Source organism: Myxocyprinus asiaticus, chromosome 42 (assembly GCF_019703515.2).
Source record: "Myxocyprinus asiaticus isolate MX2 ecotype Aquarium Trade chromosome 42, UBuf_Myxa_2, whole genome shotgun sequence".
Taxonomy (NCBI): domain Eukaryota; kingdom Metazoa; phylum Chordata; class Actinopteri; order Cypriniformes; family Catostomidae; genus Myxocyprinus; species Myxocyprinus asiaticus.
In genome coordinates this window covers 36,087,712-36,115,586 of record NC_059385.1, presented here as the reverse complement: position 1 = coordinate 36,115,586, position 27,875 = coordinate 36,087,712, and the positions used below count along the sequence as shown (strand labels likewise).

General features: G+C 39.3%; 1 protein-coding gene across 8 annotated transcripts in view; it reads left to right on the top strand.

Annotated features, from left to right (window-relative positions):
* The window catches only part of LOC127432445 (PH and SEC7 domain-containing protein 3-like), a 180,608-nt gene that overhangs the window by 129,868 nt on the left and 22,865 nt on the right, over positions 1–27,875 (top strand). For all 8 annotated transcript variants that reach the window (XM_051683530.1, XM_051683529.1, XM_051683531.1 and 5 more), the window contains 2 exons: positions 9,754–9,944; positions 21,442–21,512. In XM_051683530.1, the coding sequence (XP_051539490.1) occupies positions 9,754–9,944; positions 21,442–21,512 (262 nt within the window). The remainder of the gene's footprint in view (positions 1–9,753; positions 9,945–21,441; positions 21,513–27,875) is intronic.

Below are 27,875 nucleotides of genomic sequence, written 5' to 3'. Positions count from 1 at the left end.
TAGACTTGCACCTTGAGCAGGGGACAGAAAGCAAAGTTTATTACATGATCTGAGCATCCTGGAGGCAGAGTAAGGCTGAAGTAGGTCACAAATATTATCAGGTGCCAGTTTGTGCAGTGCCTTGTAAACAAAGAGCATATATTGAAATCAACTCTAAATTTAATTGGGAGACAATGCAAGGAGGCTAATACTGGAGAAAAATATCCCTTTTCTTTGTTCCCGTTAACAATCTGGCTGCTGCATTTTTGACCATCTGCAAACAAGATAAAGTGGATTGAGGCAGGCAGATATACAGAGAGTTACAGTAGTCCAGACGTGATTTTAATTTTGCAATGGATCTAGGTTGGAAAAAACTACTCTTAATGACAGCACTGATTTGCTTGTCAAAATGCATCAGGGGGTCAAAAAGGATACCAAAGGTTTTAAGATGATTATGCAAGTTATGACTTAGGGAGCCTAACTGGTTACTGAAAAAAGTAAATGCATGAGGGCCTAAGAAAAAATAATCTCAGTTTTGGAAAGTTATTAGCCATCCAACTCTTAATTTCAGCTAGGCACACTAAAAGATTATTAAGTGAATGAGTATCATCCAGTCTAATAGGGAGGTATAGTTGAGATATTGTCAGCATAGCAGTGATATAAAATGTTGAATTTATGAAAAGTGGAACTCAAAGGTAGCATATAAATGGAAAACAAAAGCAGCCCCAAAACAGATCCCTGGGGGACACCACATGATATGGGTGCAGATGACGAGGAATTGGTTCCAGTGTTGACAGAAAAAGTCCTGCCCTTCAGATACAAAGCAAACCACTGTTGTGCCAAGCCGTGGATGCCAACCACAAACTCAAGATGTTTTAAAAGAATATCACGAACAATCGTGTCGAATGCTGCACTTAGATCTAACAAGACCAAGATAGCACATGACCAATGGATAGCAGAATGTAATTTGTGACTCTCAGCAAAGCAGACTCGGTACTATGCAATGCTCTAAAACCACGGCAGGAGGGACACGTCTCGTTCCCTCCATCAGGGAACAGAGGTTACACCAGTAACCAAGACGTTCCTTGTCTGTCACTCACTCGAGGTTGTGTCGATGTAGTGACACTAGGGGTTCCTATAGGAAATGCCACAGGCGCTGAACCGTGTCACGAGGCACGGAAGAGTGGACACGGGCAAGCTGCTGCGTGCCTCGCAGCGAGCGCTCAACCACGTTGTGACCTTGCAGCGAGTTAGGTAAGGTGTCTCCCTAGTCCCGTTAAGGGGGGAGGAGGCACTTACCCAAGTAGGCTACTGGCAGTGCCTTTCTTAATTTGCTGTTAAGCAATCACCTGCTGAGCACTTTCTAGAATAGTGCTGGGAAGTGCTCTTCCCTCTCCAAGAAGGAGAGCAGTACGGAGACCACATCCTGCCGGAGGGAGGTTAACATGTGGAGCATACCTCACATGGACTTACCAGAGGAGGACCCTATCTACAGAGAGGGTACGCAGCACAGTGGCAGAGACAGAGAAAGCTCTGATGAGGGGAAACACGGGTTTCACCTAAGGGGGAAACCGAACAGTGGAAACTCATCATACGGGATTACCAAGGGGGAATCACCATGCATGGAGCACTGAGCCCGAGCACACGGGTTCACCTGAAAAGGGGAATACCACGAGTACTGGGCCTGAGCCTGGGACTCCTCTCCCAAGTTCGTCACCGAACAGTGCTAAATAATTATAGAGGGCTCCGGAGTTCATCGGTACGGGCAACTGTTGTGGACAAAAAAGCACACATTATCACCTTTAAAAAAGGGGAAAGGCGCAATGCAAGCAGTACACCCAACCGGCTGCCCGGTCTACCTGCTGTTACCGCGTAACACTTGGGTCGAAACCGGGTCTATGCGTAGGTTATAAAATCTCTCGATGGAGAACGAGGGAATGGGGGGTACTCGCGTTTGCCTGATTGACCGGAAAGACTTCCAGCGCCTGGCTGTTGTGAGTGCGCTGGCCCAGGGAATGAGGAAACTGCTCTTTTATTGACCATGTGGGTGCCAAGACCCAGAGGGCACTCGGCGATGTAATACTCACCACGCGCTGGCCCCGGGGCGATGGTGGGGCTGGAGAGATGCCTCAGGCCAGACCGGTCAGGAGAAGTTGCCTCATCCCTGGGCGGCCCATGTCAGGACCGCCTCAAAGCCTGTCTGGGGTTCTTGGGGGCTGGCTGACTGGCAGGTGGAGCCAACTTCCCGCAGGAGGATCTTTTTCTCTGAGGCCGGCGTGCGGGCTCCGATGGTACAGGAGCCGGGGCCGGCACCGCAGGGGAACGGCTCTGGTGAGAAGCAGATGGGATGCGGGACCTCGGTGGCGTGAATGTGGCCGGGTCGCTTCGTGGCAGGATGTGTTTAATCACCTCGGTCTGCTTCTTCACCGTCGAGAACTGATGGGCAAAATCCTCAATGGTGGAGCCCAGAAACCAACCATCCAGCCACAAATGCTCAGGGCAGGGTGGAGGGTTCCACTTCAGCCCGATGTTCATAGCCGCCTGGGCAAGCACGGTTGCCATCTCAGCGTCCACCTCATCCTGTGCTCTAACGCCCGTGGGCGGGAGCTCAGAAGATTCATCTGCTTCCGAGAGCATAAGCCCACCCTCCAATGCCGTGACCGAAACCCGCCCTGAGGCAGACCGCCTGCATCGCTCGACAGCTCGTTCGGACAGAACGAGCGTGATGGGGGATGGGAGGTCCGCGGGCGCTGAGCCGGTGGAAACGCTCCCATGTCCACATCCAGATCGCCCGTGGTGCTTGCCGACCCGGCCGGCTGAGTGTCAGCCCAGAATGGACTGAGTTGGGGAGCAGCCACGGTGGCTCCTTGCTTCATGAAGAAGGAAGTGAGCCGCGACCTCGGCGTGCTGGTGCCCCAGACACTCGAGGCAGATTTCATGGGTATCCGGAGGGGAGAGATAACGGCTACATCCAGTAGCGCAAATGCGGAAGGGTATCTTTAAAAAGACGGCAAGCGTTTGCGCGAGCTCTTTTAGAGAAAATATACTCTCTTGAATATACTCTTTTAGCACCCGCAGACTCAGGCTGCCGAAGCGCCCAGGGGAAGCACCACACTCGACCGTGCAAGGGTGACTGCTGTTATGCGCCATAAAAAATCCAGCAGTGTAGCAAGAGGTGAGAGGTCGAACACACAAGCATTCGGCTCCGAAGAAAAAATCTGAATGAGTGATGCATGCCATCTCCTTTTATACCTGTATGTCCGGGGCGGAGAGTGGCATGCAAATTCCACTCGGCAATTTTCATAGGCCTTTTCTATTTTAAGCAAAGGTGATTGGGGCTCTCAAGATCAAACCCCTAGTGTCACTACATCGACACAATGTTGAGTGAGTGACAGACAGGGAGCAAGAGTTCACTTTGTCGCCTTAATTGTCACTTCGCTAGTTGTCTCTTAGAGTGTTGTCTCTCAGTTTTCAAAAACAGTTCGGAAAAACGAGCAGAACTGTCACAACTTACCTTTATCTCGCTGAATTACACGGGATGATTGTCCCGCAGATGAGCGAACATGTTGGATCACTGCCACTTTTCTGCCACGTTTTACACAAAGGGAAACCAACTCTTGGTCTCCAACCAACAATCCCTCTGCATTTTTATGGAACCCATAATACTTCCACACTTGCGACTTAACTCTACTAGAATGTGGATAAAGGGTCGACTGTGTTCTTCCTTTAGCCATGTTTCTCTTCCATGCCTGGTTTGTTTACATCAGAGTGTGCATGTGTCATTTGTGCTGTGTACACGCTGTGTTGTAAATCTCGATTCGTTCATGGATAAAAACTACTGTGCGATCAGAAAAATCTGAACAATTTGGCCAAAAGTATATCTGCGATTATTTACGGTATTTTGAAGTGCCCACGATAACAATATTGTGATTTACCGTATAACTGAATACCGTCACATGCCTACAGGACAGAGACGCCAGAGAGCAGCATAAGCAAATACACCCCAGGGTTCACTCAATCGGAAACGATCAGAAGCCACCTGTGGTTGCTGAAAAGACTAAAACAAAAACAAACGCTGAAAAAGTTAACATTGATTGTCTTATCATGGATGTGGTCACATTACTTATAAGAGGAATCAAAGGGTGGGAGGGAATATCTTAATGCCTCACTTTCCTCTGCTCATATTTATGGGTGGAGCTCTGTTTTGACACACTGATTAGTGTCGATCTGGAGATTCCTGGTGCCAGTTTTGGTGTTAGTCTCTCAAACCCTCTAGTGCCACCAATAGCCCAATGTTGCACTTATGTTTCTGCTTGTAAGTTTTGAATAAAATGGTCTAGAAACATAATTGTTTTTCGTCTTTTTAGGTGTTACCATTGGTGCTTGTGAATTAATAAATCAACTGGCACAAATTAAAATTTATTAGAGAACAGATTAATGTTTTTTTTTTTTGGGGTGGGGGGTAAATTATTCATTAACATTTTCATTATTTACTACTACAATTTACTGTTACTGTAATTTACTACTACTATTACTGTGGTTTGAGCTGAAACAAAGTGGTAACTCATTCAAATAACTCCCTTAATAATCTGCTCCAAACAATATTTTTTTAATATCTTTTAAAGATTCAGTGCCATGAACTTTGCAAACATTGTATTTTATGTATTTGTATTACTATAAATTACTTTTATTACTATTAAAGCTATAAATTCATCACAAGATAACACATGCTGTGACACTTTCGTAATTTCCTTGACTGGCCATTTTTCACCATTACAGAACATGTGTTTTCTAATTTCCTGCTATAAAAACAATAATATTTAGATTTTTAACCCGTAATTTAATGGGTTCTTTTGAGCAGCAAATTTCAGTGGTCGATATGAGCAGTGTAACCGTTCAGTAATCTTTTAAACTTTATATAATGTAATAATGTTTGTTAAAATTATTAAAAGTTATTATAAATGGATCCCATGGACTACAGTGAAATAATATATATAGGTTCTTTCTGAACTATCAACAAAACAAGTTTGAACTTAATTCAGTATGCACACAATAATGTTTATGTTGGTCATTTAACAGGTTGATGAATATACATCCTCACACGTTTAACACACTTCTAAAGCCAGAGAAATGTGGCATATGAAAATTAAAACTACCATGAGGCATGCATGCAGTATGCATTTTTACTGCTCAAATTATTGGTCTTAATACAGTAAATAATAATATTTGACTTCAGTATCATCATATTCAATATTAAAACTTAATAACAGCTGATTTCGATTGAACAAGTTACTTACTGCAGTCAAAATAAATGCAAAGATTTTAGAAGTATTATTAGAAGTATTATTTTTATCCGCATATCCTCTCTCAAACAGTATGGGCTGCGATGGTAGAAACGGAGTCCCATTCCTCCTGTTAAATGGTAGTATAAGATCATTGTTAGATCATATTTGGCCTTATATCTGTCACAGCGATTGCACTTTGGAAATGAAAACAGCTGTTTGTGATCAGAGTTTGTGTGATTCTTTCGTGAAAAGCTTAAATCTATGATACCAACAGCAGATGCGGGTCAAAAGGGTCTTACTAGAGCAGACGCAATGACAATAATGACAAACCATGAAATATAATAAATGATGTCAAATCCTGAGTTTGTCCTGATGAACATTTAAAGAAGCCCAAATCTGCAATAATCTGGAAGAACAAGTGGTGTTTCTACCCCACAAATAGCATTGTTTAGACTTTTTCAGCTCAATTTAAATTTGAACATTGAACATAGTGCACATTTTCTGCAGTACCAGAAGACCCCAGAAATGCCTCAGCCGAGTGTTTGTTTGTGAATAGTAACTTTATTTATAGCATTTTTATTGATCTCATCAGTTTCTTCCAGTAAACATGCAGCATAGAAGGAACATTACTGAGACTCTCACAACAAATCCACGGCAACATGCTAAATTTGACTTTTAAAAAAAACAACTATTTGGCCATTGTACATGTTTTTTGTTGCAACACTCCTCGTAGACATAAAATTACACTGTGAACGGGTTAAAATTTGTCATTGCATATTGTAATGTTTTGTTGCAAATGCAAACAATACTGTCGGGACAGTACATTACAGCCCTGCCTCACAAAAATGACGATGTAAACGTCAAAGAGGAAATTAATTTAAATCTTTGCATTAGCTGGGTGTATTGAAAACCTTTCCCAGAGGTCCGCAGTTTTGGGACAGCACAAAATCAACATGACTTTGCTTTCTTTAGAATACTAGAATCATTTGGACAATGACACCTGTCAGCCATCTCCATCCACCATTTTGAATTTAATTGAAAATTGACTCCTACAAAGTTTAGCTGTGTACCATATGACACACTATACACTATGCACTTACAATATACACTATGCCCTCAGCCACGTAGTATCGTCCCAAATGGAACACTTTTTTTACTACAAGGAAGCATTCGCGTTTAACAGCTGACGGAAGTTAGGTTTCAAATGCATGCGATGTGTTGCCACTAGCTTTAGCGCAATAGCCAACCTCAGTTCAACACTTGTATCTCAAATAACATCAATATTCACACACCGGGGTGTGATGGTGAAGCATTCAGCTCACATTTGTAAGGTGCTGTCTTTACTGAAGTTTTGCTAGTTGCAACATTCTCCATTATTTACAATTGATTTGTCAGAGCAGCATCAAGGCCAGGTAACTCCGCCCCTTCTGCTATGTACGGCAAGCCGTGTGCGCTGAGTGCATGAATTGTCCAACATACCACACTCCGTTTTGACGGTTGAGAAAGTGCATCATCTGGATACTTATAGTACAGTTCTTTTTTGTAGCATTTTCACTGTAAACATACTACTTGCACTACTTACACTACAAAATGGTGTAGAATAGTACAGAAGTGTGTGGTTTGGGACACAACTTTTGTCTAATCTTCACCAAATGTGAGTCAGATTATCTTTAGACGAAGCCTGACAAAGCTTGGATAGCATTGGATTTTTGACATTGCAAAGAGTTTTCCTTTAATATACTAATTCATTTGACTGTGAAAACTTCAAACATTATGTAGGACGGTGAACTTGTCATGAGGGTGCCTGTGAAATATGGGCATTGCGCCCCCTGGTGGTCAACAAATAAGATATAGCGTACAACCAGCCAGTCATTACCACAAGGGGTGATCAGGACCCCGTTTTTATGGACAGCAGTCATTATTCAGAAATATTTGACCACTGATAGTAACTGATCAATCAGGATTCTTGAGAGCCGTGTGATAATGGATAAATCTGCTCATACATGTCCTGACATTCAAATTAGACTGCAAACTCATGACTTGTGTGAAATATAATTTCTATTGCTGTGGCTGTATTTCCATTATTGTAGATTCAGAATATTGCAGCAGGAAACACCGCTGTGATCCATTTGAGTCCTGTAAATAGAAGAGAACTTCTAAAACACTCTTTATTATTGTAAAAGAGGACACGCCGCTGTGATCCGGTTTGCCAGCGGTCACTAGATTCATGAATCATTGTCTAGTTCTTCATTTATTAGTGTTTCTCATCTCGGCTCCTGTGGAACTAAAGTCTCTTTCACGTAATGTGAATTTGTGAGTGTTGCGAACACCTCGCGACACTCGACTGAAGTCACACAGGCAGTAGTGCTGTATTACTGCAGGACGAGGTAAACGGCCACTGGTGGGACTCTGTTAGTTTCCTAGCAACGTCCTTCACCATGACTGACAGAAGCTGCAGCCTCCAGGACAGAGTCCAGCGCAGTCTTTACATTAAATGCATGCAGCAGCATCAACAGCACTTCAGGCTCCACAAAGCAGCTAATGTGAGATCTTGCTCATGTGGAGTTTGTTTAGTGCCAGGTGTTCAGTCGATAATCAAACCCTCCATCCTGATACACACCTGAGACCTCACTGTTCTCACTGTTTTTCTGCATGTGAGGCATTTTCCACCAGTAGTGTGCTACAGATGGCATTTATGATTTTTCAGGAAATGTTTTACTTTAATTAGGGCTTTTATTTTTATTTTTCAAAATATTATAACACAATAAAGGTAGTGCTACAAGCATTTGAAATAATTAGCTAGTTTAGCTGTTTGTTAGATGAATTCATTGATGGGGCATTTTCCCAAGCCCTGGTTCATTTCTGACTCTGGTTGAAACTCTTAAAAAGACTCTCATTATTTTATTATTGGAGGTGCTTAACTTTCACAAAATGTCGATCGTCAAGCTCAGGAGGTCAAACTAAATATTAAATGAGCTGCATTATTTTTTATTCATTTTATTTTTGGTTTGCATCTTTTGCAATCCTGTTAACAAAAAAATACAAATAAAAAATGGGACAGTTTAAAACTCTGATTTCTGTGATTTTGTGATTTTCTAGCCATAAACATTGTTTACAACATAAACAAACGTGGAAATGAAATAGACAAAATGTACAAATAATAAAAATTTTGCAATTTTAGTCTGAATGAAGCTATCACTAGGGGTTAACTGGTTTTACAGTAAATATTGTTTTTTAGTTATTGATAAACTTCAAAATATTTGTTTGATCTTTTTTTTTCTTGCAATAACTTTGGTAACAGCAGGGTTGACTTCTGAACTTGACAAATGCAATCAACTCTATAATTGGTGTAAAAATCGAGAAAATGAAATGAGATCATTTACTTTTCTTCCCATCATGCTGTATGGAGCTTAATTCTGACAGATTTAAATAAATAAATGATAGAAACAAAAAAGAAAACCCCAGTAACCATTTCATTTTAGAAAAGTGTCTGCAAAGTATCTTTTCAAATGAAAAATTAAAGGATTCAAGTTGTATCTTAATATTTAAAGTGTCAAATTAAAGACAAAAATGCAATTGATGAGTTGACTTTGCATATTCAGTGCAATCTTAAGGCAAGACTACCATAATTAAAATGAAAAGGCAAATGTGAAAAATGACTTCAAAATTAAGCAGTAAAAAATAAAGAAAAAAAAAAAAAGATGTTTGTGTACATTTGGTTAATAAAAATATTTTCAGTACAGTTAATTGAATAACTCATTAAAAAACAATTTTAAAATTACAGCACTTGGATGATGCTAATTGTTGGATACAGTCAAGAATGTGAAGACGTTCATGTGCGACATGGCCAAAATCAAAATTTTTACTAGGTTCAGTTTATGTTAGACAACAGTTTATCATATCTAATAGTTCTTATGACAGAAAGAAAAAGAAAAAATTATTTATGCCTGTAATGCTTTAAAAATTTCATAGAACACCACATTGTAGTGTGCAAAGTGCCATGTAACTTCATGCTGACTCTTTTGTTTTGTCTCATTTTTGTGATTTTCTTTAGAGGTCATGTGCTCATCAAGTCCACATGCTGTATTTCATCACCAATATCACACTAATTGATATATGTGGAGACTGCACAGTGTAGAAACTTTCAGCAACAAGAGTTGTACAAATCTGAATTTTGTGTTTGATTTAGTTTGATTTAGTCTAAATCATATACATCAAGAAATTAACTGAAAAACAAAACAAAACAGAAGTGACATTTTTTCGGTTTGTGTGTGTGTATGTATTGGGACATCCTCCAATGGAAAATGGATACATACATAAAGTAAATTACTCTTGTTTTGTTGTTGTTTAAAAACAAAACTTAACACTTTTAGTGTTAAGGTTTAGAGTATAGCTGTGATTGTCTTAACATGAATGTCATTGTGCTCACTAATATACCCTGAAAGATCTAAAGTGTGTGTGTGTGTGTGTGTGTGTGTGTGTGTTGTAGGGATGGAGACGAGCTGAAGAAGTCTCTGTCTGAGTTGGCAGATAAGAACAATCACGCTCACATGAAGAGCATCAGTCGCATCAGCAGTGGCAGTAATCCCTTCCTGGACATCACACACGACCCAAATGCCGCCGTCTACAAAACCGGCTTCCTCGCCCGCAAAATCCACGCCGACATGGATGGGAAGAAAAGTAAGAGGAACATTTGCTGGAGAATTATTCAAGAGACATTGAGTGTCAGTTTTTCTGTGTCAGAGGTACTGCTAAGTTCTCTCTGTATTTTTATTTATTATTAAGTGCTCATTTCTTTTAGCTACACAAATTACACAAGTTTCAGATATACAAGTTACTAACAAAGAGGGGATAACTACTTTGAACCTATTATTATCTTGTATATCTAATATAATATCAGGCACAAAAACATTGAATATCTTAATATACTGCAAAAAAATGAATTTCAAGACAAATATTTTTGTCCAGTTTTCCTGTAAAATTTTCTAAACATTCTTAAAATGTGATTTATTTACTTTTCAAGCAAAATTGCATAAGATATTAAGTCTTTAGACTTAAAACAAGAAAACAAATCTGTCAGTGGGGTAAGCTAAATAAACCTGAATTCCCTGTGAATGAAGTTTATTTTTCTTACCCCATTGGCAAACAGTTTTTTCATGTTTTAAGTATAAATCTCATAAAATTCAGTTAGATTTCTTTAAAACAAGACTTAAAATCTTATGCCAGTTTGCTTGTCAGTAAATAAATCACATTTTAAGAATGTTTAGAAATATTTTACTGGAAAACAAGACAAAAATACTTATCTTGAAAGTCCTTTTTTGCAGTGTGTGACAGAATCAATCCTGAGCACATAGATCTACACTAAAGAAGACAACTAATAAAACACAACACTCTTATTTATACAACTGAATAGAAAACATCATGATAAATAGCTTTTACTTTCAATATTTCTCTTGCTACAAAAGATCTAAAATGCTGCACAGGGACATTTTTTAACAATTGCTGAAATACATTTTATATAGTTATAATAATTTAGTTTTATTTATAATGTACTGTAGATATTTTGTTGAATTTTATTCATTAATCTATGATTTAGAATAATTTATTCATAATCAGAGTTTATTTATGGCCCTTTCTAAATAAAGTGGCAAACTGCCGGTCACAGATATGTGTATTGAGGAAGTGATGGGAGAAGTCATTAAAATAAATGCTGTGTAATGTGAATGGAGGTAAAGCAGCTGTGAGGAATGGGGATTTTGGCCGTAGTCGACTCGTTTGTATGTCATGTCCAATTCTTTCTCCTGTCTAATGAGTTTCTGAAGTCACTAGAACTAAGAAACCTGCTGAGCTGTGCGTGTCTACTGAAGAGATGCATGCGTTGCAGTATGTTTTCTTGCATTTGGGTTCATTAAGGATGACAATATCTTAAATCCTCACAGCTGATATGATCAAAAAAAATTAGCCTCCTGCGTTAGACATGTTTCGGAGTCGTCTTGCGTTCTGTGTGTTCATTTTTCTCCTTGTATGTTCCTCTCTCTCTGTCTCACGTGCTGCCAGGTGGAGCGTCATTTAAACAGATATTTACATACCACAATATACACGGAATAGAAAAATCTCCACTGGCTGACACTATCTACCGTCACCACAATATATACAGTAGATCGCCATACCGCCCAGCCCTAGTTTAAGTGTGGCTTAAAGGGATAGTTCACCCAAAAATGAAAATTCTCTCATTATTTACTTACCCTCATGATAACCCAGGTGTGAATGACTTTCTTTCTTCTGCAGAACACATTTGGAAAAAAAAAAAATATCTCAGATCAGTAGGTCCTTAAAATGCAAGTGAATGTTGATCTGACTTTTGAAGCTCCAAAAATCACAGACAGTCAGCATAAATGTCATCCATACAACTCCAGCGGTTAAATTAATGTCTTCTAAAGCAACATGATCGCTTTTGGTGTGAAAAAGATCAATATTTAAGTACTTTTTAACTCTAAATCATCACTTCCGGTAAGCTTCACGAGAGCGCTGAGTTCACGTGGTCGCTTGTGTGAGATCTAAACCAAAACCAAGGAAGCTTCTGTACGGCATTTCTCCTTCTCACTTTTAAACTGTGCTGCTCATTCGGGTGTGACGCACGTGCCTCAGTTCTAGCGTGAACATGCTAACACGATTAAGTCACACACGCATACCGCTGCTCACCGGAAACGGTGCTTTACAGTTTAAAAGCACTTAAATATTGATCTTTTTTCACACCAGAAGCTTTAGAAGACATTAATGTAACCGCTGGTGTCGTATGGATGACGTTTATGCTGACTGTCTGTATTTTTGGAGCTTTAAAAATCGGATCACCATCCACTTGCATTATAAGGACCTGAAATATTATTCTAAAAATCTTCAATTGTGTTCTGCAGAAGAAAGAAAGACATACACATCTGGGATATCATGAGGGTAAAGAAAATGATGAGAGAATTTTCATTTTTGGGTGAACTGTTCCTTTAAGAGCCTAAATTGCTTTTGGGGTTGTTGTATGTAAGAGGGTAAAGGGAGCAAATTACCCTCTGCCCTCCAGTGCTTTATTTACTGTCCCATTGTGGCAGAAGAGGTGCCAGTACGAGTTTAGTGGACATGCCACCTGGAGTGTTCAATACGTGTCATGCCAGTGAGGTTTGATGAGTGTCCGTGGGGCTGTATTACAGTGAGATAAAAAAGGGCTTTAGTAATATGATCCCACAGAAACTGTGGGTGTGTGTGGGTGGGGTGGGTTTGGGTGGTTTTTCGGTTACAAACTGGTAATTACAAGGGTATTATGCTATAAATGTGGTTTATGAGGACATTTCTAGTGTCCCCATAATTCAAATCGCTTAAAAAAAACATACTAAACTATGTTTTTTGGGAAATGTAAAAATGCAGAAAGTTTTCTGTGAGGGTTAGGTTTAGGGGTAGGGTTAGGGGATAGAATGTATAGTTTGTACAGTATGAAAATGATTATGTCTATGGAGAGATCCTCATAAGGATAGCCACACCAATGTGTGTGTGTGTGTGTGTGTGTGTGTGTGTGTGTGTGTGTGTGTGTGTGTGTGTGAGATAAAGTATTTGGATGCTTCCCAGTGCTGTAAATAAAGCTGCTGCTCAGCAATGGCTATCAAGGGAAACATTTCTTAGTTTAAATGTTAGTAATGGCCTTGAGAGTCTAAGCAGAGTGGTACATTGTTTGACAAGTTTAAAGTGTTACTTCACATTACATTGAAAATGTTGTCATGTTTTAGTCACCCTCATGTCTTTCCAAACCCATTTGACTTTCTTTAATAACAATCTTAGAGTCATTGACAAATAAGGTGGTTCAAGGTGATAAAAAAAAAAAAAAAAGTAGTTTAAAACACACGTATTAAGTTTGTAGAAATGTTGGTTTTACACATTTTTGAAAAACATTTATAGCATCTTCTACAATATATATATATCTGTACCACGGGTCTGTTGAATGCTTGATTCTGATTGGTTGACGGACGTTCTAAGGTGTGCAATTATTTTTCAAGTAAACACGAGTAGTTCCAGGTCTTGACTGCATAACGGTTCCATATCACTTTGCAAAATTATTTCAGTTATTTCAAAGAGCCGTACAGGCTACCACAGCAAAATAACAAATTAAAACAAAGACATTGGTTAAGTACATAGGATAAGAATGACAAACAATGTCTATAATATCCTACATTTATTTCAATTTCAATTTCGTCCTTGGGCTCCCTCTCTTGTTCTCTCTCTCTCTCTCTCTCTCTCTCTCTCTCACCCACACACACACACCGTACATGCTACCACAGCAAAATAAACATACAAACAAAGGCATTGGTTAAAATCGGTCAAGAACGTCAATCAATGTCTATAATATCCTACATTTATTTCAATTTCAGTTGAAAAGCTCCCTCATCTCCCCCGCACTTACACACGCTCACACACATACACACACACACACACACACACACACACACACACACACTGAGACTCATGCTGCAACCAACAAATAGAGCCGCACCCCCCACGACTTGATCAATACAACAGTTTCTATTATCCAAAATAACTTTTAATATGTGAAACTTTTTATGTTTCAATGTATTTTGCCAAAATCAGCCTCACATAGCTATAATGGAAAGCACCGCTTTAACCCTCCCCCTCTCTCTTGCTCACGCTGTCTCACGCACACACAGACATGCCGAAAAGCAGCGCATCCTCCGTTGCTAGTTCTAAAGTGATTTTTTCGAACTAGCAACGAAGGCTCTGCTGTATCAGAGCTAGATACATTTGATCAATACAACAGTTTCTATATTATCTAAAAACTCTGTGGGAAACACTCTCACCCCCCCTCCCTCCTTCTCTCTTTACACACTCCCACACTTGTGGACACAGACATTATATGAATTATGCACACACTCACGAGCAAAAAACAGAGCCGTCATGTCAGCACACTCCTGCATCTCAATAGGGTTGAAAACAGTTGTTAAGGTTTACATCAGAAATATGGCGACACTCGCTGCTGCTGAGAAGTGCTTAAACTTATATCTTGGTGATTTTGATGTTACTTTTTGATGTTACTGTTTGATGTGAGCGATGTTACTTCTGACGAGAGCTGCAACAAATAAAAGTAATCCCACAGGTAATCCCACAGAAACTCTCTCAGTTTCTGAGCTTCTCCCTTTCGATCTCTCAAAAACAACTCACACACAAACTCTCACACACACGCACAAACACACTAACTTGTTACTCCAGTAAGTTTACAATAAAGCAGCGCAAGCCTCGCAATCCTCTGTTGCAAGTTCTAAAGTGATGTTTTCGAACTAGCAATGAAGTGTTGAGCTGTATCTGAGCAAGACGCTGAATCCGTGGAAGAAGAAAGTAGTTCCACTCACAAGAGCGTTTTAGGGGAGAAAACCAGAAAATGTCTTGAGATAAAAACCTGAACGATGTCTTAAGGTGTGGTAACTGTGGTATTAGCAGAATAATTGACTCCGTCAAGTTGAATTATTGAAAAATAATGCACACCCGAGGTGCAATTACCACCTCAGGTGTGCATTATTTTTCAATAATTCAACTTGACGGAGTCAATTATTCCTTGCGCGCACACACACACATATATATATATATATATATATATATATATATATATATATATATATATATATATATATATACACACAAAACTTTTGACCGGTAGTGTGTGTCTATATATATATATATATATATATATATATATATATATATATATATATATACACACTATATTGCCAAAAGTATTCGCTCACCCATCCAAATAATTGAATTCAGGTGTTCCAATCACTTCCATGGCCACAGGTGTATAAAATGAAGCACCTAGGCATGCAGACTGCTTCTACAAACATTTGTGAAAGAATGGGCACTCTCAGGAGCTCAGTGAATTCCAGCATGGTACTGTGATAGGATGCCACCTGTGCAACAAGTCCAGTCGTGAAATTTCCTCGCTACTAAATATTCCACAGTCAACTGTCAGTGGTATTATAACAAAGTGGAAGTGATTGGGAATGACAGCAACTCGGCCACGAAGTGGTAGGCCATGTAAAATGACAGAGCGGGGTCAGCGGATGCTGAGGCGCATAGTGCGCAGAGGTCGCCAACTTTCTGCAGAGTCAATCGCTACAGACCTCCAAAGTTCATGTGGCCTTCAGATTAGCTCAAGAACAGTGTGTAGAGAGCTTCATGGAATGGGTTTCCATGGCCGAGCAGCTGCATCCAAGCCATACATCACCAAGTGCAATGCAAAGCGTCGGATGCAGTGGTGTAAAGCATGCCGCCACTGGACTCTAGAGTCTAGACTCTAGAGTAGTGGAGACGCGTTCTCTGGAGTGACGAATCACGCTTCTCCATCTGGCAATCTGATGGACGAGTCTGGGTTTGGCGGTTGCCAGGAGAATGGTACTTGTCTGACTGCATTGTGCCAACTGTGAAGTTTGGTGGAGGGGGGATTATGGTGTGGGGTTGTTTTTCAGGAGCTGGGCTTGGCCCCTTAGTTCCAGTGAAAGGAACTCTGAATGCTTCAGCATACCAAGAGATTTTGGACAATTCCATGCTCCCAACTTTGTGGGAACAGTTTGGGGATGGCCCCTTTCTGTTCCAACATGACTGCGCACCAGTGCACAAAGCAAGATCCATAAAGACATGGATGAGCGAGTTTGGTGTGGAAGAACTTGACTGGCCTGCATAGAGTCCTGACCTCAACCCGATAGAGCACCTTTGGGATGAATTAGAGCGAAGACTGCGAGCCAGGCCTTCTCATCCAACATCAGTGTCTGACCTCACAAATGCGCTTCTGGAAGAATGGTCAAAAATTCCCATAAATACACTCCTAAACCTTGTGGAAAGCCTTCCCAGAAGAGTTGAAGCTGTTATAGCTGCAAAGGGTGGGGCGACATCATATTAAACCCTATGGATTAAGAATGGGATGTCACTTAAGTTCATATGCGTCTAAAGGTAGATGAGCGAATACTTTTGGCAATAGAGTGTATATATATATATATATATATATATATATATATATATATATGTGTGTGTGTGTGTGTGTATGTATGTGTGTGTGTGTATATATATATATATATATATATATATATAAAATGTGTGTGTGTGTGTGTGTGTGTGTGTGTGTGTATATATTACACACACATACACACACTACCGGTCAAAAGTTTTGAAACTGTGTTACATTTTAGCATCTTCAAAGTAGTCACCCTTTGCCTAGAATTTGCAGACATGTACTCTTGACATTTTCTCAACCAACTTCTTGAGGTATCACCCTGGGATGATTTTTAAACAGTATTGAAGGAGTTCCCATTTATGTTGGGCACTTATTGGCTGCTTTTCTTTATTATTTGTTCCAAGTCATCAATTTCAAAAACTTTTTCTTTATTTTATAAAATTTTAGTTTTATAATGAAATAAATTAATATGGTGGCACAGTTATATTTTTGTCTGCAAAACTAATTTCAAACATTTAAGCATACGCCTTTGGATCAAAAGATTTTTAAGATCATGAGAAACATTTCAGTCAAGTGTTGAAACTTTTGAAAACTTTTGACCGGTAGTCATGCAACTGGTAAATGTCATGCAGTGTTACCATTAAGTAAAAGATATTAAAATATTTTTCATGCACCTTGAATACATGAGTTTTTCAGAATTTAATCATTAATTAATAATAAAAAATAAAAAATCCAAACACATTTTTTACAAATGTCATGAATTTTTGGTTGAACCAACTGCAAGTATATAAATAGTATATCATCCACCCTTAAGAATGTATTTTCTTTTTCTTTAAAGAACACATTAAAATGGATTTCCTGTAATTTCGAGGCACAAATTCCTTACAAAATATCTTTAAATAACAGATACTAACAATTGTACAGTGTTCACACTGTGCAAAACCCTCCAGATGAATATTTTTTTTTTACTAAGCTGTTGTTATTTACACAGTATTAACACAAAGTCAGCTTTTTCCTTCTCATTTGTAATTTAGGCTTTGATTTGTGTTGCAGTAGAGTTGTGTCACAATTCTGAAATTTGGCTGATGATTAATTGTCATAGAAATTGTTATACTTCTCAAGGAGTGTGTGTAATTCATACACCTTAAGAAGTCATTTATTCATATTTAACTTGAAATATTTCAAGGGGCCTTTGAGGCCCCTGCATCAGTGTGGAGAGGCCTGAAAGACATTACCAACTACAAGACACCATCCCCCAACACTGTAGGGAACCAACAACTGGCTGATGACTTGAATGTGTTTTACTGTAGATTTGAAAGGCCCAGTCTCACACCCCACACCCGCTCTGACCTTCACTTCACACAAACATCAACACCTCCTGCAACCCCCCTCCTCCTGCTACTCAGTCTGCACTTAAGATCTGTGAAGAGGAGGTATGCCGTGTCTTCCGGAAACAAAAGACAAGGAAAGCACAGGACCCAGATGGTGTTTCACCCACTTGTCTAAAATCCTATGCTGACCAGCTGGTCCCCCTTTTCACACAGATCTTCAACAGATCACTGGAGCAGTGTGAAGTTCCCTGCTGCTTCAAACACTCCACCATCATTCCTGTCCCAAAGAAACCCAAAATCACAGGACTTAATGACTACAGACCTGTCGCCCTGATGTCTGTGGTTATGAAGTCATTTGAGAGACTGGTGTTGGCCCACCTGAAGGACATCACTGGACCCTTTCTAGATCCCCTTCAATTTGCTTATTGAGCAAACAGGTCTGTGGATGATGCAGTCAATATGGGATTGCATCATATCCTGCAACATCTGGACAGACAAGGGACATATGCAAGGATCCTTTTTGTGGACTTCAGTTTGGCTTTCAACACCATCATCCCAGCTATTCTCTGGACTAAATTACATCAACTCTCTGTTCCCACATCTGTCTGTCATTGGATCACCAGCTTTCAGACGGACAGGCAGTAGCTAGTGAGACTGGCGGAATTCAGCTGTACGATCAGCACTGGTGCCCCACAGGGATGTGTGCTGTCCTCACTACTCTTCTCCCTGTATACCAACGACTGCACTGCCAAGGACCCCTCTGTCAAGCTCCTGAAGTTTGCAGATGACACTACTGTCATCGACCTCATCCAAGATGACGATGAGTCTGCATACAGAAGGGAGGTTGAACGGCTGGCACACTGGTGCAGTCAAAACAACCTGGAGCTGAACACGCTCAGAACAGTGGAGATGATAGTGGACTTTTGGAGGAACACCGCAGCATCGGCCCTGCTCACCATTCTAAACAGCACTGTGGCAGCAGTGGAGTCATTCAGGTTCCTGGGCTCTACCATCTCACAGGACCTGAAGTGGGAGACCCACATTGACTCCATTACGAAAAAGGCCCAGCAGAGGTTGTACTTCCTTCGCCAGCTGAGGAAGTTCAACCTGCCACAGGCGCTGCTGATACAGTTCTACTCAGCAGTCATTGAGTCTGTCCTCTTCACTTCAGTAACTGTCTGGTTTTGTTCAGCTACAAAATCGGACATCAGAAGACTACAAAGGACAGTTCGGAGTGCTGGTTGGATTATTGGTTGCCCCCTGCCCTCCCTTCAAGAACTGAACACTTCCAGAGTGAGGAAAAGGGCTGGAAAAATCACTCTGGACCCCACTCATCCAGCCCACTACCTTTTTGAACTGTTGCGTTCTGGACGACTCTACAGAGCACTGAGCACCAGAACCATCAGGCACAGGAACAGTTTTTTTCCCTCAGGCTATCCATCTCATGAACAGTTAAAACTGCCCCACTGAGCAATAATTATGTGCAATACACAGCTTAGTCTATATATATTTATCCAGCATACCCTATCTCTTCTGCCATATATACCCTATCTGTATATAAAAGATTTGTATTTGTACATATGTATATATTCTTTTTGTCTTATCGTGTACTTCTATATATACTTACAGTTGAAGTCAGAAGTTTACACACACCTTAGCCAAATACATTTATACTCAGTTTTTCACAATTCCTGACATTTAACCATAGAAAACATTCCCTGTCTTAGGTCAGTTAGGATTACTACTTTATTTTAAGAATGTGAACTGTCAGAATAATAGTAGAGAGAGTTATTTATTTCAGCTTTTATTTCTTTCATCACATTCCCAGCGGGTCAGAAGTTTACATACACTTTGTTAGTATTTGGTAGCATTGCCTTTAAATTGTTTAACTTGAGTCAAACATTTTGGGTAGCTTTCCACAAGCTTCTGACAATAAGTTGCTGGAATTGTGTCCCATTCCTCCAGACAGAACTGATGTAACTGGGTGAGGTTTGTAGGCCTCCTTGCTCGCACATGCTTTTTCAGTTCTGTCCACAAATTTTCTATCGGATTGAGGTCAGGGCTTTGTGATGGCCACTCTAATACCTTGACTTTGTTGTCCTTAAACCTTTTTGCCACAACTTTGGAGGTATGCTTGGGATCATTGTCCAATTGGAAGGCCATCTATTTTTTGAAGTGCACCAATCCCTCCTGCAGCAAAGCACCCCCACAACATGATCCTGCAACCCCCATGCTTCACGGTTGGGATGGTGTTCTTCTGCTTGCAAGCCTCACCCTTTTTCCTCCGAACATAATGATGGTCATTATGGCCAAACAGTTACATTTTTCTTTCATCGGACCAGAGGACACTTACTCCAAAAAGTACGATCTTCATCTCCACGTGCACTTTCAAACTGTAGTCTTAATTTTTTAAGGCAGTTTTGGAGCAGTGGTTTCTTCCTTGCTGAGCAGACTTTCAGGTTATGTCGATATAGGACTCGTTTTACTGTGGTTATAAATACTTGTCTACCTGTTTCTTCCAGCATCTTCACAAGGTCCTTTGCTGTTGTTTTGGGATTGATTTGCTCTTTTCGCACCAGACTATGTTCATCTCTAGGAGACAGAATGCGTCTCCTTCCTGAGCAGTATGATGGTTGTGTTGTACCATGGTGTTTATACCTGCGTACTATTGTTTGTACAGATTTGAACGTGGCATTTGAAAATTGCTCCCAAGGATGAACCAGACTTGTGGAGGTCCACATTTGTTTTTCTGAGGTCTTGGCTGATTTCTTTTGATTTTCCCATGATGTTAATCAAAGAGGCACTGAGTTTGAAGGTAGGCCTTAAAATTCATCCACAGGTACACCTCCAATTTACTCCAATTAGCCTATCAGAAGCTAATTGCCTAAAAGCTTGACATAATTTTCTGGAATTTTCCAAGCTGCTTAAAGGCACAGTTGAAAGTGTATGTAAACTTCTGACCCACTGGAATTGTGATATAGTCAATCAAAAGTGAAACAATCTGTCTGTAAACAAGTGTTGGAAAATTTACTTGTGTCATGCACAAAGTAGATGTCCTAAATGACTTGCCAAAACTATAGTTTGCTAATATGAAATCTGTGGAGTGGTTAAAAAATTAGTTTTAATGACTTCAACCTAAGTGTATGTAAACTTCTGACTTCAACTGTATATTTTCTATTCACTTTTTATTTTTATTCTATTTTGTATTATTATTATTATTTCTGTCTTGTTGTTGTATTGTTTGTGCACTGGAAGCTTCTGTCATCAAGACAAATTCCTTGTATGTGTAAGCATACTTGGCTATAAAGCTCATTCTGATTCTGATTCTGAAATCATATAATGAAATAGGGATATACGTATGATTTCCTTTCAGGCTTTAAAAACTTGAAAAATATTGCACAGGCATAGAGGAAAATAAAAAAATATGTATATTTTCAATATTAAAATATTTTCAAATACTTAAAATTAGGGCTGCCGTTTAACATTCCGTACTTTTATTACTTAATTTAGATACACTTCGTTTTTATGAGTCACGTAAATAGGTGGCAGCACGCCTCAATAAACCTCACAAGCAGCTGAAACAGAATGAAAACCGCTCACTGAGGAGGAAGAACAACTGAAAACAGTTATCTTGAGACGCAAATTTAAAGGTTTCCACTACTCACAAACGGTCCGCCTGTGTATGCCACGTTAGGACATGTCATGTCAGGTTTAACACCTCTGGTTCTCGTATGTCTTATTATGGATTATGATGCTTCAAGTTTGAATATGCAAATGAGAACAGAACTTTTGGGTGAATGATGTGACATTATTATCATAAGTTTTACATGTGTTTTTATGTATTCTTTAGCGCCCAGAGGAAAGAGAGGATGGAAAACCTTCGATGCTGTTCTCAAAGGCATGATCCTGTATTTGCAGAAGGTATGACGATTATTCAAACATGATCAATAATCATTCACATTCTTCTGCACAATGTTAATTAAGTTAACAGTTTTTTTTGTTTTAGTCATAGTGAGGTAATTAACCCGTTTTAAAGCGGTTCATTTTGTCTGTGTTCGGCACATTTCCCTCGCGCAGTGCAAGCGGAACACACTGGATTATTGGATTTGATGAATCCATATATAAGATATTCTTCTATAAATATATGTTTCTCTAGATGTTTCTTCTTCTGTTAATATCTTTCAGTATAATCTTTTCTCAACATATTTTTGTCAACAGTACGCTTCAATAAAATCGTTTAATTATCGTCATGATGCAGCTTTTTCATCTCGTATTCGTTATAGTTGATGAAATAAAATATACCTTTGTTGATGAATGTTTTCGGCATTGATTTTCTTGACGAGATTAGCGCTCTTATGCATCACATTCACACATTTATTTCAGGTCTGACAAAAGTGTCCAGAAAAGCATCCCAGTGCCCGCTCATTGTCCAGTAATATAGTTTATTTATGTGTTTATTTTTGAGCTTGCATGAGTCATGCAGCAGTCAATGAGACCTGAAATAAATGAGAAAACCTGAAATACTGTAAATGTCTGAAATAATAGCATTAACAGTATTAGATTCTTAGTTATTGTGTTGTGGATTCTGGAGACTTTTTGCAGTACAGAGCGCATTTTTACAGCAACGGCCCATTCACAATGCAAGTTGTTCATTTAGTAACTTGTTCAATTTCAGCTGTGCATTTGCTTCTGTACATTGTAATATTCCATTTATGTTGTTTATTTAGCTGATTAATCTCATATATTTAAGATACGTTTAAATATATGAGCTTGTAAAGGGCTTTAGTTTACGGTGTTCAGCTCTTTCAGCTTCTTCTAACATTCTTAGTGTGTTAGTAATATCTTGCGATGTTATTTATTTCTTGTCATATTTTCATCATATTAATTGAAATTGTTTAATTATCCTCATGATCTGTATTTTTGTGTTTGTTAACGGAATCAAAACATAACTCTTACATTTAGTTGATGAGATCAACTACAAATAACAAATAAATAAATAAGGAAATCGTTTGGGCCCAAAAACAAATAGGGCCATATGGTGAAAGGGAAGTACCTATGTTTTTTATGCCATTGAAAACGTAGCTAAATTATATGTAGCAAGTTGTTGCTCATAATGACGTCACTGTGACATTATTTTGTTGTTTACAAAATGTTGTAGAAGTACACCAAAAATCGTGCCAACGCCTTTATGCATTTTTAAGATATGAGCAATCAACCATTGTGGCCCTGTTTTTTGGGGGCACCCTGTATATACAGTACATATATACAGTGTATGTATAAATGTGTATATACAGTGCATCCGGAAAGTATTCACAGCGCTTCACTTTTTCCGCATTTTGTTATGTTACAGCCTTATTCCAAAATGGATTAAATTCATTATTTTCCTCAAAATTCTACAAACAATACCCCATAATGACAACATGAAAGAAGTTTGTTTGAAATCTTTGCAAATTTATTAAAAATAAAAAATGGAAAAAAAAAAATCACATGTACATAAGTATTCACAGCCTTTGCTCAATACTATGTTGAAGCACCTTTGGCACCAATTACAGCCTCAAGTCTTTTTGAGTATGATGCTACAAGCTTGGCACACCTATTTTTGGGCAGTTTCTCCCATTCTTCTTTGCAGGACCTCTCAAGCTCCATCAGGTTGGATGGGGAGCGTCGGTGCACAGTCATTTTCAGATCTATCCAGAGATGTTCAATTGGGTTCAAGTCTGGGCTCTGGCTGGGGTACTCAAGGACATTCACAGAGTTGTCCCGGAGCCACTCCTTTGTTATCTTGACTGTGTGCTTAGGGTCGTTGTCCTGTTGGAAGATGAACCTTCACCCCAGTCTGAGGTCTAGAGCGCTCTGGAGCAGGTTTTCATCAAGGATGTCTCTGTACATTGCTGCATTCATCATTCCATCGTTCCCTCGATCCTGACTAGTTTCCCAGTTCCTGCCACTGAAAAACATCCCTACAGCATGATGCTGCCACCACCATGCTTCACTGTAGGGATGGTATTGGCCAGGTGATGAGCGGTGCCTGGTTTCCTTCAGACATGACGCTTGCCATTCAGGCCAAAGAGTTCAATCTTTGTTTCTCATGGTCTGAGAGTCCTTCAGGTGCCTTTTGGCAAACTCCAGGCGGGCTGTCATGTGCCTTTTACTGAGGAGTGGCTTCCGTCTGGCCACTCTACAATACAGGCCTGATTGGTGGAGTGCTGCAGAGATGGTTGTTCTTCTGGAAGGTTCTCCTCTCTCCACAAAGAAACGCTGGAGCTCTGTCAGAGTGACCATCGGGTTCTTGGTCACCTCCCTGACTAAGGCCCTTCTCCACCGATCGCTCAGTTTTGCCGGGCGGCCAGCTCTAGGAAGAGTCCTGGTGGTTCCAAACTTATTCCATTTACGGATGATGGAGGCCATTGTGCTCATTGGGACCTTCAATGCTGCAGAAATTTTTCTGTACCTTTCCCCAGATCTGTGCCTCGATACAATCCTGTCTCTGAGGTCTACAGACAATTCCTTGGACTTCATGGCTTGGTTTGTGCTCTAACATGCACTGTTAACTGTGGGACCTTATATAGACAGGTGTGTGCCTTTCCAAATCATGTCCAATCAACTGAATTTACCACAGGTGGACTCCAATCAAGTTGTAGAAACATCTCAAGGATGATCAGTGGAAACAGGATGCACCTGAGCTCAATTTTGAGTGTCATGGCAAAGGCTGTGAATACTTATGTACATGTGATTTTTTTTTTTTTTTTGTCGTTTTTTTTTTTTAATAAATTTGCAAAGATTTCAAACAAACTTCTTTCACGTTGTCATTATGGGGTATTGTTTGTAGAATTTTGAGGAAAATAATGAATTTAATCCATTTTGTAATAAGGATGTAACATTACAAAATGTGGAAAAAGTGAAGCACTGTGAATACTTTCTGGATGCACTGTGTATATGTGTGTGTGTATATATATATATATATATATATATATATAATCAGATGGCGGGCTGTGCATTTTAAGTCCTATGCCTTCAGTGCAATTCATGCCAATAAGAAAACACAGTTTCATGATTAATAAGACTACATAGCCTATGCCTATGGACATCGTACATTACGTGGCAGTCAACTAATAATAACAATTGACATTTTAAAAACACGTCCACGTTCAAAAGCCAAAACCAAGGAGGTCTAATACCAGGAAAAAGCTATCTAATAATATTTGTGATTTAAATGTTGCTTGCAATAAATTTTGTTTCGTAAGGATACATGGTTACTTTTCAAAACCTGAACCGACACTGAATGCTCCATCAGACTAATTTACACTTAGAAAACTCCTGATGTTTCTATAACAATGTAAAAAGAACTTAACAATTTACTTGAAGTGAAAATCAGCCCTCCTTTCCTGTTTACATCTCAGGTTTTTAAATCCATAAGGATCTCTTTCTCAATGGCAATAGCAGCAGTGATGTGAGCCAACTCGTCAGCTACTGTAGATCTTGCACTCTTCATTTTCGAATTACGTACATCATTTAAAGCATGGTTGCGTCACTCAAGGCCAGCTAGAAGGCCTCGACTGGGACATATCCTAAAGACCACACCCACCAAGAACAAGTAAATCAATCTGATTTGCTGATGAATCTTACTTTATATGCCTATTCACTTGCACTGTTGAGGGATTCTGTAGAAATATTGATAAACGGGGTGGAGCTCAGGCTCACGTGCTGCTTTGGCATGCAATTTGAAACAGCCATCACGCTTCACTTGTAAGCATCGAGCAATACATTTTAATTGAAAAAACTCCATTTTCCCCTATTCGTTTGTAGATGAATTAGGAGTGGAAAGCGATTAAAAATGCATAGGCAAAAAGGTGAATGAGAATGAAAGGATGAAAAAATATTTCTTGTTAGATCAGCAGAGAAGGCTTTGCTGGCCCTGAGATTTTGCCACTAATATATATTAGTATTTATACTGTGCACTATATGCACATTTTCTGTATGGAATACCCAGATGACCATGTGTCAAAATGTGCAGTATACAAAAGAGCACAGTGCATGGAATACTTTATCCCACAATGCAATGCTCTCAACTTAACCTTCCATTTCCAGTGTGATGAATGAACTAGAAGTACAGTAATGTCAACTTTGATTTTAACATATCATTTTTTTAATCATATTTTATCTTTTAAGACTCATTATTTGATCAGAGTGATGAAAGTCAAGACATTTTACACAAAATTGGAATCAGAATGCAAAATACCTGCATTTAGATCAGTCTCTGCTCAGTTCAATATTTTAATAGGCACCGATGTTAAAAGTACCAGCAATACCAAGATCTGACTCAATTAGGGACACAATCTGTTTGACTACAAAAGTTCACATGTGTACATCAGTGTGTGCTCTATAGAGTGCTCGTGTCTCATAGTGAATGCAGCTGCGCATGAGAGAGGTCAAATGCATCTTGGTAAAAATGCCCCTCTTGATGCGATATTAATGTAAACTGCTGTTTTACGAGTGTAAACAGACAGGACAAAAAGCTATGACATCTTGATGCGATATTATAAAGCACAGCCGTTAATGTTAATGTCTCACGTGGGTGTAATAAGCAGACAAAACAGAAATCTTATATCTCGAAATATTGGATCTGTGTGATGTTGAAATGAAGCCTAATAGAACGGCTGCAACTGTTTTAGGCCAATCATTAATATTAATCAAACAACAATATTAAGAAGAAAAAGAGAAAAGCACTCAACGTACTTGGCTAGATAACTTCAGTAACTGTAAGCCCAGTACATTTCAATGACTGGTCTGCTTATCAGACAAACTCTGACTGCATTGAATCGGTATTAATGTAAATCTAATAATCACACAGTATAGATTATGTCAGTAATTTAAGTAGTTTTATTTTACTTTAGATTACTTTAATGTTTTTAAATTGCAATTTTTTTATGTTTGATTGCTGCTTTTGCTGAAAAACCTCCCTGCAGTCTAATTGCAGAATTACTACAGTGTATGTAGTAAAAAGTGCAGTTTTGTGTAGTACGATAATGACAAAATGTACTGTACTTACAATGCATTTTAACTGCAGTACTGATATAGTGCACTGCAGTACAATTGCAGGTCAGTGTAGTATAACTACAGTTCAGTGAAGTATATCTGCATTCAACACTGGTATAACTGCAGTACATTGCAAAATAATAGCAGTTCAGTGTAGTACAATTTCAAATCAATGCAGTACAGCTGTAGTTTGTGTAGTTCACAAATAGCTGTGAACTACACATAGCTGCACAAATAGCTGCACTGCAGTATAAATTGAACTGCAACTGTAAGTGCAGTTTTCACATTAAACAAAACTACAGTTCAAAAGTGCCTGAACTAGGGCTGTCGAAATTAAAGCATGTGATTCGTTTACGATGTTTGCATTTATTTTTTTTTTATGCGATTAACATAATTACCAATTGACATTCAGTTTTGCCATCGTATTCAGCTCTGTGTGAGATCTAAATGCTGGTTGCAATAGGACGGAACCTTTGCGATGTAACCAGGGGGATCTTACACAGACGCACACAGCACAAACAAACACACAGCAGCAATTCTGAGTTGGTGATCAAAGTGATGGAGAAAGGACCTATTAACTGTGTTTTTTGTACAAAACAAACAAAAAAGCAGCAAACTAAAGCCACATTCACACGACTCGTCGGAGTGAAGCAGCCAGCATTTCCTTGACACCTCTTTGCGCTTCCATCTTACATGATTATTTGGGTAAATTATCATTATGAGGGCAGAATTAGCGCTAAAAGCAAAACAAAGCCGTATTCAGACAGTCATTGTTTCTCAGGATGACGTCTGTAAAAACAAACGCACATCGGATGACAATTAATTCATGGTGGAATAGTGAGTTCGGTCATCATACGAACCCAGAAATTTGCTTCTCACGTGGTTAGTCACATGTAATATTTGTATTTGGGTGTGTACAGTTTAGTCGACTAGTTGGTTAGTTCTGCCACTTGTCAACGTGTTGGGTTCGTGCCTACTAGTCGTGGATCACATGAATGCAGTTGCACTTGTCCATATGGTGACAGCAAGAGGACAATTCCTGTCTACACACTGCGTTCTATATATTTTGTGAAAATACATTTTCAAATATAGGCTATTGTAACAGTTCAATGATGGCAAAGGAGGAAGCTGGGACCGGCTTGACAATACAAGTAAGACTTTAATTACACACAACGGTACTACACTTTTCAGTGTCACACATAACACACTGCTTTTCAGCAATACGAAACCATATACACAGAAGGCTTG